The following is an 18,343-nucleotide window of genomic DNA, read 5'->3' on the forward strand; positions in this document are numbered from 1 at the left end:
CCATAGCTAAGTGGCCTGTGCCAAAAGAGGGACAGTTGGGAGCTATAGAAAAAAATACAAACAAATAGGATGGAAGTCACTTTTACTAGTACTTACTTCGGACATGATTCTCTGCACAGTAGAGCATATCTGCAGCATGAATAAACTGATATCCAGTTCCTCTGACGCATAACTCCGCTTCTGTGTACCCAAGGACCAAACTTCCTCTGTGGAGAAACAGTAAAATGGTTACTACCACTGCTATACACTTTTGCACACCGCTACATACACTCTGCAAATGGCTATGGAAGATTGCACAATATAAAATGTAGTCTGTACTGTTTGTACTATGTTTTTCTGCAATTCAATTCCCAGGGGGGTTGTACTAGAAGTGGTGTACTGGGTACTGGATAAGCCTTTGCTTGCATCAAACATCCAGCCAAGAGCATGAACTGGAAATATGCTTGAGTAGAATAATATTTCCCACACATTCTGAAGAAAAGTAAAAATGTAGTGGTTGACCATCTAGCAGTAAGGCTCGGTTCCCTCTTGTCACAAAAACGTACACTTTTACAAACTTTGCCTAGTGCAGAAAGCGGATCCTAATGTTTAAAATAGCTTCCACTTCTGCTTGTTAAAAAAAATGGGCAAATGGAACGCAGAGTCTGAACTTGCAACTTGCTGGATGAGTGGATGCGTTGCCTACAGCCATCTCTGGTGCAAAGCATCCGCCCCTGGTGACGGTAAAATGGCGTGGGTCCAAAACTGTGTGCTTCGTTTTGTGTTGACCGGATCCATCACAAATGGGAACCGAGCCTAAGCATGTACTTACATTTTTGCAGCCACTGTAGCACTTGCTGCTCTCACTAACAAGGCACTGTTGATCCGGGGTACCCACACATGAATAGGGCCACATGATATTGCTAAAAGATCAATCCCAATCAGATTAGTATCTCACAACTGGGAAATCCACGGACTACATTTTCTAGCATGCTTTGTGGCACGCGTGAGAGAGACCGCCGGGAGCTTCAAAACCCTCCAGATGATGCCGGTGAGGTGGAGAACATGGCGGAATCCCATACAGGTCAGGGGTCAGAGGAGCAGCATCCCATAGGTAAGTAATGATGCACCTCCCAACGGCACAAATGGTTAGAATTTCCCCTTAAAGGGAGGTTCATTAAAAAAAACAAAAAAAAAAAAACAGTGTTCAGGTCTCTTTAATGAGGAACCAGGCAGTAATTATATCTACTAATACTTTCTCATACTACTACAAAAAAATGTTTTTTATTGCTGCTTTTTTTTCAGTAACCCAGTCACTGGTACAGGAAGTGAGGAGAAATCTCACCAATCAGAAGAAGGATAGCAATAAAAAGATGACAACTTTTAACCCTTCCACTAAAATAAGTTTCGGACAGATTCCCACTTTAAGTTGTTGAGTGAAAACAATATTTTTGGTCTGTTCTGAAGCGAACAACCCCCTTTTGCCTGTAGTGAGTGCTAGTTGTGTAATTTAGTCCAGTTATTATAGCTCTGCACATCAATGCAAACAAATCATTCAGGTATAAGTTTTGTTTGAAAGCACTGCCATGTTTTCCACTGTGCATATTGAACGTAAGTATATTAATGGGTAGCAGCATTCACTTCCAAATTTTTAAATTAGAATTAGCACAAAATTTGCGTCTGATTTGCATTCAAGTCATGTATTTAGTTCCAGAGAGGCTCTGCATTGCCTCTGTTGGCTTACATTTCAGGTGCATCCTTGAGCGCTGTCACTTGTCTGTCTGATTGTTTTATGAAATGTGTATACCATTTATGATAAGCAGCACGAGGAATATTATGTTTTTATTGCTAGACTAGTATTAGGTCTTCCCCGAGGGGGTACATCACCGCCGTGGGAAAGTCTATTAGGTAGTAATTTGTGCACACATTATCACTGAAGCTAACACCCCCCGTTTGCCTGTAGTGAGTGCTAGTTGTGTAATTTAGTCCAGTTATTGGAGCTCTGCACATCAATGCAAATAAATCATTCAGGTATAAGTTTTGTTTGAGGCCTGGGACCCACTGAAATCCGCAAACGCAAAACGCAACCGCTAGCGTTTTGTCTAAACGGTTTGCAAGCGGATTCATGCGCGTTTTCGGTCGCGTTTTGCAACAGTGTATTTTTTTGCTCAGCAGTTGTGTAGCGTTTTGCGTTTTTATCCTGATTGGTCCTGTGAATTATTTTTAATTTTGTTACAGTGTGCTGAACCGCAAAACGCTAGCAAAACCGCTCAGTTTAGGTTTTGCTGAGCGTTTCTGCTAGCGTTTCAATACTTTATATTGAAGCGCTAACGCTCCCAAAATGCTGCAGGTCCTGCGTTTGCGTTTCCGGGAAACGCAAACGCTCCTGTGGAAGTTGCCCCATCCATTAACATCAGCTGAGCGTTTTGGCAAAACGCTAGCGTATCGCAGCGCTGCCAAAATGCTCAAAAAAACGCTCTTGTGGGTTCCAGCCCTGAAAGCTCTGCCATGTCTCCCACTGTGCATATTGAACGTAAGTATACTAATGGCTAGCAGCATTCACTGCTTCACATTCACTTCCAAATTTTTAGATTAGAATTAACACATAATTTGTATCTGATTTGCATTCAAGGCATGTATTTAGTTCCGGAGGGGCTCTGCATTGCCTCTGTTGGCTTACATTTCATGTGCATCCTTGAGCGCTGTCACTTGTCTGTCTGACTGTTCTGAGTAGTACCTGATCGACAGCAGTGCAGCTGTTATGGCTGCTATAATCTGTGCTTCTATTGCTAAAGAGGAATAAAAACACTACAAGGAAAGTGATTCATACATACTTTGTATCACAGCCCATAGGTGTGAAGTCAAGTCTGTGCTTTGTTCTGAAGATTAGGTTTTTGGTTCGGATCTCCAAGATGGAAGGTGACTGCAGAGGGGTCGCCAGGGCAAAGAGTGCAAGCTGAGGGGGAACCAGCGTTCCATCCTTCCCTTTCTTGTTCTGGCCATGCAGATACTTCAGACGTCCTTGAAAATTCATAGCCTGGAGCACAATGTATGAGAACACACTCACTGTTACGGGAAAGCACTGTGAGGCTCATGAACAGTAATTCTATTTTACCCATTTCCTGTGAACTGTCTGGCAATTAAATGAAAACCAGAAATGTCATACAAATTGCTCTTAAAAGGCCATTCACATATTTTAAGTATTATATAAGTAAGGCTCTGGTGGTCTTAAAAGTAACATAACTGGTTTTATTTATTTATAAGGTAATGTCAAAAAGAACATATGTATATATACACATACACACATTATATATATATATATATATATATATATATATATATATATATATATATATATATATATATATGAAGTTTAAGATGTAGCAAAACTGCAGGCAAGGGTTACCTCGTGACTCCCCCACATACTGCTTTAATTATTATTTATAAAGTCAGATTGATTCCATTAATCCAATTAGATTGGTTAGGAGATTTCCGTCCATTAGTGGTCATGAATGATCGTTTCCAATTAGAGTTGCGAATGATCGTTCTGAGTATTGTATTGTTTGTGGCCACCTGAAGAGAGCATACACCTATCCAATTTTGATTAGCCAAATTTACCACCTCCACCTAGTATGAGAGTTTACCTACTTCTGTTCACAGTATTTAAAATTTATTAGCACTCATACTACATGGCGCTGGTAAAATTGGGAAATCAAAACTAGATGTGTGTATGCACTTCAAGGCTTATTTTTGGGTGGAGAACCAATTAATCGGTATCCTTTTGAGATGCGAGTCGAAACATAGGGAGACCATACAACCTCCATGCAGACCAGTGTCCTGGGCACTGGTCTTGGACTGTAGCGCTACACAGCTAGAGTGCAAATACAATCCTTTTTTAAAGTGATCCTGTGTAGAGGACCACAAGGTTGCAAACTAGTGGTTGGGCAGCATACTATGAAATCTTACTGCAGAGGGGACCATTAAGAAAAACAAAACAAAAAAACCTAATAGTTAATATGCTAATTAGCAAAGTCCTCACAGAATCTGGTTAACCAGCAGCTGCTAATTGCTCAGCAATTTGACAGTACCAACTTCTTCCCTGTTAGGAAAATGTGTCTTTCATCTCCACTCTGCTAATGCTACTGCGCAAGTTCAAGTAATAGGCTGGCCTTCCTGGATTGGATATTCAGCCTACCCCCGTAGCCATGTCATACTCCGGCCTCTGCTGAAATGCAGAGGCAAGGCAGCTGACAGGTGGGCAGAGGTGATGGATTTAGCGATCAAGGCCATAATCCGAATTCAGACTTACCACCTATTCAAGGTCCCCGCTAAGAAAAGACACAGAACATTTATACTGTGCTTGTCTCCTGGTGGACTCAAATCGCCTCAAGACTGCAGCCACTCGAGGCGCGCTCCACAGGCAACCAGGATTACTAGGGAGCCTTGCTCAAACATTCCTTACTGTTTCACATACTGGCTTGAGCCGGGATTCAAACCCTGGTCAAAAGCTCAAATCCCACATCAAAGGCAACAGCCTTAACTAGCAGGCTATTCAGCTGACCATAAAGAGTAATTTTTAGACTTGAATTAAAAGCAGAAGAGCCAAAATGACATGGTACAGAAAAAAAAAACATGATGGTTTCATTTGTTCTAGTGCCTGAAGCAAGACAATGTACAATAAACACTGTTTTATGTACTTAAAGTGGACTCGAATTAAAAATACAAGATTTCAGAAATAAAATCTATTTTCTAAATTAAAATAATAAATAGCAGCCTTTTTTCAGTTGCATGATGACAAATATAAAATATTTTACATTATTGGAGGAACTCCTCCCTTCCTTTCATATTGCCGGGACAGTATCCGGCAAACTGGTGTCCGGCAAAGGAGGAATTGCTAATGACTGCCACCTGTATAACCCTAGTTATGAAAAGAGAAGGGTGAAAAGCATGCACTGAAATGCTCATAGGCTTGAAGGAGTGTTTATTTATCTTTGTATGTGTCAGAGTGGTGCAACGAAATATTTTGAATTAAAAAAATGTTTGGTTTGGGTCCGCTTTAACATTCTTGCACCCAGTATGTATCCTTCCATTGCTTCCATAGGCAGTTTCCTACTTCCTCTTCTCCTTAGCTCTGCTTTTTCATCAATGCTGTGGATTGCAGAATAATGGCTTGGGCACACTTTTATAGAAATGCATGGCACCTGTATTGCACTCTTGCAGCACAGACCACATTACACCACACTGAATGGGAAAGTGCTGCGTTGCACACAAAATGCATGCAGCAGTGCGTTGTCAGAACGCTTTAGTGTGCCCACCAGTCAGTGTTGCCTAATGTCCCTGCATATAGCGCACTGAGACGCGTTGCTGAAATCAGCTCAGCAACATGACAGCGTACCCAGGCCCTTACTAATGTCTCTGGGCTAAACGGAATATAAATAACCCTACACTTCAGTCTTTCTGCTCTGTAGCTGTGCCACAGTCAAAAGAGCTTCTGCCTCTTTGACACTATCAGGTAAAATGGTATTTTATACATTATGCACAAAAAGGTGTTGTCCACACGTCAAATACAGAAACTATCAAAGCAAAAGAAAAAAAAAAGCTGTTTAGTGATAACGATCTCATACAGGCAAAAGCTGGATATACTTTGCTCTGATGTTATGAAGAGATAAAACAAATAGAAATAAAGGCCTGTAAGATGGCAGCACATCATAACAGGGAAAGGGAAATCGCAGAGTCAGAAACAGAAAATTCCTTATTCCTCCCATTCTCAAAATAGAAAGTTTTCTTACACTGTATAATGCACAAAATACAATGCTGCATTCAACTTACAGCAGAACACTTTATTGAATGTTTTTTCCCAACTAAATTACTTGACGGAAGAATCAGGCACAGGAATAACATACCAGAAATCCAGAGGAGTTATCCAAGAGACATCTTAGCCTGCACACAAAGTTCCTTTCCATGAAGGAGGAATTCTCAGGAGGAAGCTGGTCAGGCTTGTAACAGGTTGCCACCATTCTGAACCCATTGTCATCTGTGCAGAAGAGAGAGAGAGGAACAAAAAAGTGTTCAGTTGCATGAAAAAATAAAAAAAATTCATTATGGGAGAATTGGTTGTATTATAAGTCATCAGAATAATTTGGTTGAGTTCACCATGCAGTAAAAATAAGTGTACCTGAGACAAAGGATAAAAGAAGTTTTGTACATATCTAGGGCTTCCTCTAGTCCCCTTTATGCCGCTTCACCCCTTGCTATCCTCAGCTACCACCTAGATCCTCCACAATCTAGCCCGGTAATTTGGCCAGTCAATGCAGTATGCCGTGCGCGCTCCTCCATCGTGCTCCTGTGGCTGGGAGCGTTCTGCATGGCACAGAAGTGCTGCGCAGGCGCAGAAGTCTACCGGTGACCAAAGTGTGAAGGGGCACGTGCTTGTGGTCAGGCAGTGCATGCGCAGTCACCCCTGACTCCTGAAGTTACTGAGCCAGATTGCGGATGAACGAGGTGACGGGGGGCAGGTCAGGGGATGTGGGTGGCACATACATTTCTGATAGATTCCAGCACAAAATCTATTGAAAATCAATTGAACTGCAGCATTGCACTGTTCAATGTAACGCCATAGCCCATTGATCATTTGCCACTCCTTCCCTGCCCCTAATTGGCATAGATTTTCTGTTCTGTCCAATTGATACGTTCAAAATTGATTTTTGTTCAAAATCGATTGTGTCGGACTTTGAAAGTAATTTATTCCTATTCCATCGGATTGATAATTTGCAGGGAATTGAATAGAAAAAAAAAATGGTGTGTATGGACACCTTAAAGAGAACCCAAGGTGTGTTTGAAGAATGTGATCTGAATACAGAGCTGGATCTGCCTACACAGCCCAGCCTCTGTTGGTATTCCAAACCCCCCTAATGTCCCCCTGCACTCTGAAATCAGACATAGATCATGCGCTGTGCGGCTGTGTTTACATCTGTAGTGTCAGTCTCGGCTGCTCCCCCGCCTCCTGCAGAGCTCCGGTCCCTGCCCCCCCTCCCTTCCCTCTAATCAGCGAGGAGGGAAGGAAGGCAGGCGGGGACCGGAGTTCTGCAAGAGGTGGGGAGAGCAGCAAACTGACACTTATAGTTACATAGTTATTTTGGTTGAAAAAAGACATACGTCCATCGAGTTCAACCAGTATAAAGTACAACACCAGCCTGTTCCCTCACATATCCCTGTTGATCCAGAGGAAGGCGAAAAAAACCCTTACAAGGCATGGTCCAATTAGCCCCTAAAGGGAAAAATTCCTTCCCGACTCCAGATGGCAATCAGATAAAATCCCTGGATCAACATCATTAGGCATTACCTAGTAATTGTAGCCATGGATGTCTTTCAACGCAAGGAAAGCATCTAAGCCCCCTTTAAATGCAGGTATAGAGTTTGCCATAACGACTTCCTGTGGCAATGCATTCCACATCTTAAAGGGAACCAGAGAGGAACGGGCTGAAAAAAAAAGAACAAGCCTTTATACATACCTGGGGCTTCTTCCAGCCCCATAAGCCTGGATCGCTCCCACGCCGCCATCCTCCGCTTCCTGGAACCGCCGTTACCGGGCCCGTCACTTCCGGCGGACGCGGCCAATTGTCCGCATCACAGGGGCTACCTCCATACATGTACGCATGCGGCTGCACAGCAGGCAGCCTCATGCGTACTTGTATAGAAGGAGCTCCGTGTGATGCGGCGAATCGGCCGCGTCCGCCGGCCGACTGGCGGCAATGACGGGACCCGGTACCGGCGGATCCAGGCAGCAGAGGACGGCGGCGTGGGAGCGATCCGTGCCTATGGGGCTGGAGGAAGCCCCAGGTATGTATTAAAGCTTCCCCCCAACCTCTCTGGTTCCCTTTAATCACTCTAACTGTAAAGAACCCTTTCCTAAATGAATGGCTAAAACGTTTTTCCTCCATGCGCAGATCATGTCCTCTAGTCCTTTGAGAAGGCCTAGGGACAAAAAGCTCATCCGCCAAGCTATTATATTGCCCTCTGATGTATTTATACATGTTAATTAGATCCCCTCTAAGGTGTCTTTTCTCTAGACTAAATAAACCCAGTTTATCTAACCTTTCTTGATAAGTGAGACCTTCCATCCCATGTATTAATTTTGTTGCTCGTCTCTGCACCTGCTCTAAAACTGCAATATCTTTTTTGTAATGTGGTGCCCAGAACTGAATTCCATATTCCAGATGTGGCCTTACTAGAGAGTTAAACAGGGGCAATATTATGCTAGCATCTCAAGTTTTTATTTCCCTTTTAATGCATCCCAAAATTTTGTTAGCTTTAGCTGCAGCTGCTTGGCATTGAGTACGATTATTTAACTTGTTGTCAATGAGTACTCCTAAGTCCTTCTCCAAGTTTGATGTCCCCAACTGTATCCCATTTATTTTGTATGGTGCTAGACCATTAGTACGTCCAAAATGCATGACCTTACATTTGTCAACATTGAATTTTATCTGCCATGTATGTGCCCATATAGCCATCCTATCCAGATCCTGTTGCAATATGACACTATTTTCCTGAGAGTTGATGATTCTGCACAATTTTGTATCATCTGCAAAAATAGCAACATTGCTCACTACTGCATCTACTAGGTCATTAATAAATAACTTGAAGAGCACTGGACCCAGAACAGACCCCTGTGGGACCCCACTGCTAACAGTCTCCCATTTTGAGTATGATCCATTGACCACAACTCTTTGTTTTCTGTCCATTAGCCAGTTCTCTATCCATGAACACAGACTCTTCCCCAGTCCTTGCATCCTCAACTTTTGCACCAGACTTTTGTGGGGAACAGTGTCGAAGGCCTTTGCAAAGTCCAAGTATATCACATCTACAGCATTCCCAATATCCATATTAGCATTCACTACCTCATAAAAGCTGAGCATGTTAGTCAAACAGGACCTGTCTTTAATAAACCCATGTTGATGCTGAGAAATAAGATTATTTCCTACTATGAAGTCATGTATAGTATCTCTTAGTAACCCCTCAAATAGTTTGCATTTAACTGATGTTAAGCTTACAGGTCTATAATTTCCTGGATTTGATTTTTTGCCCTTCTTAAATAATGGGAAAACGTGGGCTGTACGCCAATCCACTATAGAGAAAAACACAGCCGCTGCGACACGCTGTGTGTCGACAGCACGGCTGTGATTTATGAGGGATTCCAGAGTGCAGGGGGGACCTTAGGGGGGTTTGGAATACCAACAGAGGCTGGGCTGTATAGGCAGATCCAGCCTCACTATGCAGATCACATTGTTCAAACCCAGCTCGGGTTCTCTTTAAGTGTAATAAAGTAAGGTACTTGTACACTAATACATGGATAACTGATGTGGCCAAAAAGATTGATCCCCTTAAATCAGAATCGGAAAGGGATTGAATCCTTCCAAAATGTTGGCATTACAGAATACTGTATTTTTTGGACTAAAAGACTCACCTTTTACTACCGCCAAAAGTGTGTGAGTGTGAGTGTGTGTGTGTGTATATGTGTGTGTGTGTGTGTGTGTGTGTGTGTGTGTGTATATATGTGTGTGTGTGTATATATGTGTGTGTGTGTATATATGTGTGTGTGTATATGTGTGTGTGTGTGTGTGTGTGTGTGTGTGTGTGTGTGTGTGTGTGTGTGTGTGTGTGTGTGTGTGTGTGTGTGTGTGTGTGTGTGTGTGTGTGTGTGTGTGTGTGTGTGTGTGTGTGTGTGTGTGTGTGTGTGTGTGTGTGTGTGTGTGTGTAGTCCAAATGCAGGGAGTTCCTGACATTTGACCGCCTGCCAATACGAACCTCCAACCTGCCACAATGTCTGGGATTTCCTGTACTGTGCCCATGCAGAGAAGGACAAAGGGGGACAAATGGAGGACACAGGGGGACATAGAGGCATAGAGGATGACACGAGGACAGAGGTGGACACAGGTAGACAAGAAGTACAAGGGGGCATGAGGTACAAAGGGCGTATAATCCACATAATGCCCCTTCACCATGGATGCACCAGGTTTAGTATATTTTATTTCCCCTGGTTTTTTTGTCCTCTAAACCTAGATTTATAGTATAGTCCGAAAAATACAGTATATCAATATGCCTTGCAATAGCTTGTGTCACAATTTATTTCTTGACAATTTATTCCAGCATATCTGGTTCTTCTAAGGAGGAAAAAATGCATTTCAAGGAACTTGTGATTTATACTTTGTAAAGACCAAATACAGCTTAACAAGCCCACCACACAATTAACTGTCATTATCTTACAATAAACAAACACTACCCAGCAAAAATATTTATCCAGTTTAATGCACTCCAAATTCCAGACAGATATGGCTCAAAGTAACTCTGTTCTACCCAGCAGTTAGTTCAGTCAACAGGAGGCTACCACCCTCCTCTTCAGAGGGCAAGGAGAGGGGTGCATATGTATTGCTACCAGATGTATTGCTATTATAAAACGATCAAGTATTAGGCAGAATGGTGTAATGAAATCAAGCCTGCTCTGGGTGAGCTCTCTCTACTGAAAGAAAACATACTGTAAGGCAGGTTCATTTTAGTCTGAATTTGTCACATAACACATGACCAACGACTTATGCAAGAATGCAGCCCCCCCCTACAGAAATCTGTGATAACCAGTAAATTACAGTCAGTCACTTATTAAAACCAATGAATCTGCTACACCATTATACCTTGTGGCTTTAGGCTACTTTCCCACCAAGACGTTTCGTTTTAGGGGACATTATGGTCGCATAACGTGCCCCTAACGCAACGCATGGTGGTGTTGAAGTTGGACGTCAGATTGAGCTGCGTTATGCAGCTCTCAAAGCAGCCGCTCCAGGTTAGCGATAGGAAGTCCGGATCTTTTTAAGGATTCGGATCATTTGAATCGGATCATTGAAAAGATCCGGATCTTTGAACCGAATCATTTGAATCATTTTACTAGGGAAGCAGACGGGGTGAAATGACTAGCAGGACAGGACTTTCCCAGCACTGTACATTCTGTATGTTCCTGTTTCTTCCAGACAGATTTCCACTGTGAACCGCATCGTTCATTGTGATGATCTGGATGATTCGACTCACAAAAAAGATCCGGATCAAATGAACGATTCGTTCATGATCCGGACAACATTACAGTCTCACCACGAGTCACTACAGTGCAGTGTATATTAATTAGCCATGTGGCTGGCCGCTGAGGAGGAGGGGATACCTCCTCCTCCAACATTACTGAGCATGTGCACAGAGACTAACGTGGCTTAGCCCAGTATAACGTACAGCATGCAGCACTTTGTTTAAATGTGCTGCGTTACTATGTAACGCAACGTGTGCACGGTGAACAGCCCATTCATTTTACAGTGCTGTGAGTTAGGCTGCGTTACTGGCTGCTGTAACGTGGGACTTTAACGTCCCACTGTGAAACCAGCCTTATCATGCAATTGGAGTTAGAGACAGGTGCCTATTGTATGTTATTCTATATTAAGGTGATCATACACATCAATTTTCTCATTCGATTACTTGCAAATTCAATTCATATGCTGGGAATCGCTTCCTCAAAATGTCAGATCGATCAGTTTTTGATCAATTTTGACTAAAAATCGATCGAAAACACCCAATTTACCCGGGAGGCAATGGATTTCATTTTTATTTAAAAATCGATCGAAATGACTCTACCAGACAGAAGATCTTGCTGGAAAAAGGTCAGGAATGGCCTTATGGTGCCCCATACATCAGGAGATTATGGGCAGATTCGACAAAGACATTTATCTCTAATCAAATCTGATAAGGGATAAAAATTTGTCTGTTCGTCGAAGCTGGCCATATACTGCAGGCCAATTCCCGTCCGATTTCAGCATGAAATCTTAAGGGAGTCGGCTGTGCCCGCCGCGTCCAGCCTCCAATGTATAAATGTACCCTGGAATCTATCAGAAATGGATGTGCAGTGTATGGTAGGAATCGCTTTTTTCAGAAGGGTATCAATCATTTCGAAACATTAAAGCAGTATAAAACCCTGACATAATATTCGATAAAAACATGTTTTCTCCTTTTTATATGCCATCCGGTTATCATATTTGCATTTGTGCATAAGTATTATTCATTTAGAAATTACAAAGTTCCCAAAAGTACAGTTTGCTTTGAAAGCTGACTTTGCATTTTATTCATAACTGGTTTTATTTATTATGTATTGAAGGCAGAAATGCTTTGAATGTCTGTCTGTGTCCAGGAGCTTCTGTACAGTCAGAGAATGTGTCACATTCCTCACTTGATACAATTAAGTAAACACAAGATAACATTATCTCCACTTTAGATGCGTCCAGATTTCGCTGCACTGAACTATCAACTCCTGTGTGTAAGCCTTTGAATGCTGTTCTAGTAAAAAAAAAATGCTGGTTGAATATAATATGCTGTAAATAATATTTTTTTAGAGCAAAGAAGAATTGCTGGGTTTCATTCCGCTTCTATAAGTGTATGACCAGCATTACACTCCACTTACATTATTGATCAGGGTTACCTTTAAATGTTTGTGCAGAAAAGGATAGGACTACGCATGATGAAAAACAAAAGCCCTTTGTTCAGGCACATATAGGACTTCTCAGTGAGAGGCAAGAAAACCTAGGAGTCAGAAGTTCACAGGAGAAACTCTCAGCTAACCAAAATGAAGTCATGCTATGCAAGGCTCAAATAACATAATTAAGAGATTACACAAAAAGAATGACTTCAGTTTGGCTTTATTGCATATAATTACCATCAATTTGCATGCCCACTTTTGTGTTGTATGACTATGCTTTTAGATGTATAATTTCTTCATTGTTACAGGGTTCTTGTTGTTCTAATGCACAGCATATGATGAGCTGAGCAGGAGTTATAGAGAGACATGGGTGGGGAAGGGTAATGTGGTACCTGAGGATCTCGGTGCATCTGTTGGAGGCTGAGCAGGATCCAATGCCCAATGCAGCTGGCGCTGAAATTCTGTTCGATCTTCTGTGTGGATCAGCTCAAAAACGCTTTGGTGAATTACGTCAGACTAGAAGTAAAACAAACAAAAAAAGTGCTATCATATAAGCATTGTATGATAAAAGCTAACGAAACAAACGAAAAAATAATATACAATTCTCTAAAGATCTGCATTAGGATTTCTTGGCACGCTCAGTACTTCGATCAATTGTACCATTACAGGCTGACAAACACGCACTTTATAGGTTATATTTCAATACTCAAGAGAATGTCCAGTCACAGATATAGGACTGTATTGCTTTTAGTGTAGTCAGACTGAAGCCCAATTGCCTAATAGTAATTGTTTACATTCTATCCTGAAATACTGAACCTCAGACTGCTTTATGAACATGAATGCACCTTTAACTTGAGACATTAGGCTTCATAATGTGAGGTGTATTAGAATGGTTCCTTCTTCCTTCCAAATTTTAAATGGTGTGGCTACAGTATACATTCATAATGGTCACATACTGAGCTAGCCCAGAACTAACAACAAAGGCCTGAGCATCTGCTAAACATGAAGCACGTCAGTCTGCTTTATAATGACACAAAAGACTTAGGCCCTGTTCACAGTGTGGCATTGCAGTGCAATGTAACGGATGCATTCTAACAGAAAACTGCATTGCAATGGTGAATCAATGAGATGTTCACAGTGCATCCCGTGCAATGTGATCTAATGGTGTACAGTAGTGGGTTACCCCAAAACGTATGCATTAAAGCAGGGTGCCCCAACCCCCGGTCCACTGCCTGTCCATGGGCCGTTTGCAGGTGGTCCGCGGGTCTAGCCTCTAGCCTTCACCTCCACCCCCCGCTGCTGTTACCTTAGCTGGCGGCCGCTTCCTTTCTTATATTCTCCTCTCCTGCGTGCGTGTTATTTTTCTTTACAGCAGCGCGCCCTGCGGCTGCTGTGATGAGGCAGAAGCAGGAGAGCGGCTTCCTGTAGCAGTGATGTGTATCACCATTACCAGGGAAACCGCTCTCCTGCTTCTGCCTCATCACAGCAGCTTCAGGGCGCACTGCTGTAAAGCAAAATAACACGCACGCAGGAGAGGAGAATATAAGAAAGGAAGCGGCCGCCAGCTAAGGTAACAGCAGCGGCGGCCGCGGAGGGGGAGCATATGCTGGGGCAACTATACTACCCATACTGGGGCGCTATACTAGGGCACACTGGGTCGCTATACTACCCATACTGGGGCGCTATACTGAAGCACTATACTACGGCACTATACTAGCTATACTGGGGCACTATACTACCCATACTGGGGCACTATACTAGCTATACTGGGGCACTATACTACCCATACTGGGGCACTATACTGGGTCACTATACTAGGTCACTATACTAGCTATACTAGGGCACTACACTAGCTATACTAGGGCACTACACTAGCTATACTGGGGCACTACACTAGCTATACTGGGACACTACACTAGCTATACTGGGGCACTATACTACCCATACTACTAGGGCACTACACTAGCTATACTGGGGCACTACACTAGCTATACTGGGGCACTACACTAGCTATACTGGGGCACTACACTAGCTATACTGGGGCACTATACTACGGCACTATACTACCCATACTGGGGTAACAATACTAGCTATACTGGGGCAACTAAACTCCCTATACTGGGGCAACTATGCTAGCTATGCCGCCGCACCCGACCCCCCCCCCCCCCCCCCGGTAACCCGCTGCGCACGACACAATCCACCCCCCTCTCCCCCTGGTCCGCAGAGAAAAAGTTTGGTCGGATACCGGACCCGGGGCAAAAAAGGTTGGGGAGCCCTGCATTAAAGGACACATCCAAGCTTTTCTAAGGCCTGGTGCACACCAAAAACCGCTAGCAGATCCGCAAAATGCTAGCAGAGTTTGAAACACTTTTTCTTCTTTTTCTGTAGCATTTCAGCTAGCATTTTGCGGTTTTGTGAAGTGTTTTTGGTGTACTAGATTTCATGTATTGTTACAGTAAAGCTGTTACTGAACAGCTACTGTAACAAAAACACCTGGCAAACCGCTCTGAAGTGGCGTTTTTTAGAGCGGTTTGCATTTTTCCTATACTTAACATGAGGCAGAAACGCATCCGCAATCCAAAATCTGCAGCAGCCCGGGAGTATGCGTTTCTGCAAAACGCCTTCCGCTCTGGTGTGCACCAGCCCATTGAAATACATTACCCTAGCGGATCCGCACCCGCAAGCGGATCGCAAACCGCAGCAGAACCGCTCTGGTGTGCACTAGGCCAGAATGATAAAAAAATCTACTTACCCAGGGCTTCCTCCAGCTTCTTGCAGTTGTCCTATGCCCTTGCCGCAGCTCCGTTCACCGACGATGGCCCAGTTTCCCCTCCGGTTCAAGTTGCCTACTGCACAAGCTGCTTTCTGAGTCGCACTGACGTCATCCGGACTGCACTGCGCAGGCGCATTAGTTCTGCGCTTGCGCTGTACTGCCCGGATGAGGTCAGTGTGACTCCGTGAGCTGCACGCTGAAGCACAGGAAGATGCCGACCTGGCAAGGTCGATATCTGCACCGGAGGGGACCGGGAGCAAACAGAGCTGCAGCGAGGGCACAGGTCGGCTCCCAGGGGCTGGAGGAAGCCAGAGGAAAGTGGATTTCTTTTATATAGTTCCTCGGACCTTCCCTTTAACTGTGAAGCATGCATTTTATTGACTGTATGTGACGCAATGTCGCATAACATGCAAGGCAACTTTTTTGTTCCGTTGTGTTCCTGTTTTCACAGGGAATGCAACACAGCTTCCACTGTGAATGGGGATTTAAGTTTGTTTTTCCCTTGTCCATTTTATTTAGTTTCTTTCCCAAAACACACACTAGTGGATTTTCCCTGGATCTCCCTCCTTCCTGATGCTCCCCACCACCAAAGTGACAACTCAGTGAGTGGCTGGCATGTCCAGTGGCCATTTTCTCTACTGCTTTCTGTCAAGGGAAAAAGTGGAAGGCATATCTGACAATCCTAGTCATTCCCTTCCCATACTGCTGGTTATTGGAAGGAGTAGGATGTACTAGCTTCACAGAGGCACTGGGGCAGGAGAGATTTGCAGAGGCAAAAGACAAGAGGACCAGCAACCAATGAGAGAAGCTAAGAAAGTGGAAGACCGAGAGCCCAATATTGTGTAGTATGTATTAAAAGGGAGTGGAATGTATTATGAAGTGTAAGTATTATACTCACAAACCAGGGTTGCCTCCAAAGCAACCACTGTTCAGGCAGGTGGGGAGAACAAGCCTGTCCCCACTCAGGATTAAGACGTCGCTCTCTGCGGATAGGAGGAAACTGTAGGGTGGGTCACCCTTCCACCAAGGGTGGACTTCTGGATGCGCAAAGATGTACAGAGGCGCCGGTAGGATAAAAGTTGCTAAAAGGTTTAAAATGGTTTCGGTTGTGGTGGTGGACCAGTCAACCAAAAACAGACAACAATGCTGTCGAAATTCAAGAATATGCAATTTATTCAATTACTCCCAATAAAAAGGAGGTGCCAAGCAACTTCTAGATTACACGCTGTGTATTGCTCCTGTCCTTTATTGCCTGAAGAAGCGGGTCTATACCCGTGAAACGCGTTGCGACCTTTTTATTGGGAGTAATTGAATAAATTGCATATTCTTGAATTTCGACAGCATTGTTGTCTGTTTTTGGTTGACTGGTCCACCACCGCAACCGAAACCATTTTAAACCTTTTAGCAACTTTTATCCTACCGGCGCCTCTGTACATCTTTGCGCAATGAGAGAAGCTAACTGGAAGGGACAGAGTATGTGGTTTTCACGTACAGAAGTAGCCATATCTGGAGTTCCAGTGCACAGCTGAGAAATCGCAGGAGATCAAAGAAACCTCAGTAGCAAATTTCCTGGGCCAAGCGAGGAGCTTTCTCCTTGCTAATAAATCCAGATTAATGTCTGCAAGATTCATGTTTTCAGCGTTTCACTCACCTTAACTGAATCCTAATGGCTTACACAGATTTCACCAACATGCTTATGGATTTTTTTTTCAGGGATACAAAAAGTAAACACACTTCTAGGAAAACTGTTTACTGAATATTCTGTAATGCTACTTTCCATTTTACCACAAATTTTCACAATGAAAACTCTGGAATGAAAACCAATGATTGGGAATGGGATGGTTTCCAATTAATGCAAATTTTCATTTGCGATTGTATGAGGAAAAAAAAAATGACTGCCTGCATTTTTTTTTGCATTCCGTATACCATTTATTGCATACAATGCGAAAACTCCCATCCAATGCACATGTTCACATGCATTTTCCTTCCACTATCACTTGGCGATTAAGATTGCTTTTTGCGATCCGAGTGTGGACCTAGCTTGAATCTTTAAAGCTTAGATTGAGAAATATTCTGAATTTCTGTCTGATGATCCATTTGGCATGTCTCTTAAGATAATCACACCAGTCTTCAAAGAACCCAGTTATTAAAAGTTGCTATTGGTAATCTTCGCAAGAATTACAAACATGAAGAACAGTAATTCTTCCCTGATAATTAGGGGTACATTGTTTGGCTAGAAAGAGTCAAATCACTGAAAAACTGTGCTCTTTAAGCAAACAATTCTTAAAGTGATCCTAAAGTCAACCCAAAAAAATTAGTTTTACTCACCTGGGGCTTCCAATAGCCCCCTGCACCTGTCTGGTGCCTCCCTCCGATCCTCCTGTCCCCGCCGGCAGCCACTTCCGGTTTCGCCGTCAGGAGCCGACAGGCTGGGATTCTTCGCGTTCCCAGCCACAATAGCGCCCTCTATGCTGCTATTTGCTTGCTATAGCAAAAATTCTATAAATAAGGTTTTCCTTCTGTTATGTGCAAGCGTTCAGGTCCACTTTCACTAGTTTCCATCCCAAAATGACCTATAGCCAAGAAAATATGGGCACACCAGGTCTGTTCACACTAGGTCTGCTGCAAAACCATTTTCTGGAGCAGGTGGCAGCAGACCAACAGGCATTCAGAATAGATCCATGTTTTCCTATGGGTCCTTTCACATACACGGTTTACAGTGGATATGTCTGCTGTGCAATTGGAACGGACATTTCTGACCTACATGACAATTAGCAGGTAAAGGACACATTGCCATAACCAGAGATACAATATCAGAGTGAGAGCAGTGCATCAAGTATGCTACCAAATGAAACTGCTTGGCCATAGTCTGAATACTGAAAGACCCTTGGACAGGCATCGGCTTTATTACACTACCTGCATTATTATTATACAGTTAAACAATTCACATCACTGACTGTACTTCCCGATATGCTATGCCTACCAACAGATCTCATGGGGTAGATCCCACACCGCCAGCTTAAGTGACCGTCGCACTGTACTTTGTCTTTTTAACTTGGATAAGCTTAGTGCGATATGCTGTCCTGAAGTTT

General features: G+C 43.3%; 1 protein-coding gene across 3 annotated transcripts in view; it reads right to left on the reverse strand.

Annotated features, from left to right (window-relative positions):
• Nucleotides 1–18,343, reverse strand: part of AHR (aryl hydrocarbon receptor) — a 215,662-nt gene that overhangs the window by 15,550 nt on the left and 181,769 nt on the right. For all 3 annotated transcript variants that reach the window (XM_068236000.1, XM_068235999.1, XM_068235998.1), the window contains 4 exons: nt 12,871–12,994; nt 5,883–6,013; nt 2,814–3,016; nt 97–206 (listed from right to left, as the gene is read on the reverse strand). In XM_068236000.1, coding sequence (XP_068092101.1) covers nt 97–206; nt 2,814–3,016; nt 5,883–6,013; nt 12,871–12,994 — 568 coding nt within the window. The remainder of the gene's footprint in view (nt 1–96; nt 207–2,813; nt 3,017–5,882; nt 6,014–12,870; nt 12,995–18,343) is intronic.

Source organism: Hyperolius riggenbachi, chromosome 5 (assembly GCF_040937935.1).
Source record: "Hyperolius riggenbachi isolate aHypRig1 chromosome 5, aHypRig1.pri, whole genome shotgun sequence".
Lineage (NCBI taxonomy): Eukaryota > Metazoa > Chordata > Amphibia > Anura > Hyperoliidae > Hyperolius > Hyperolius riggenbachi.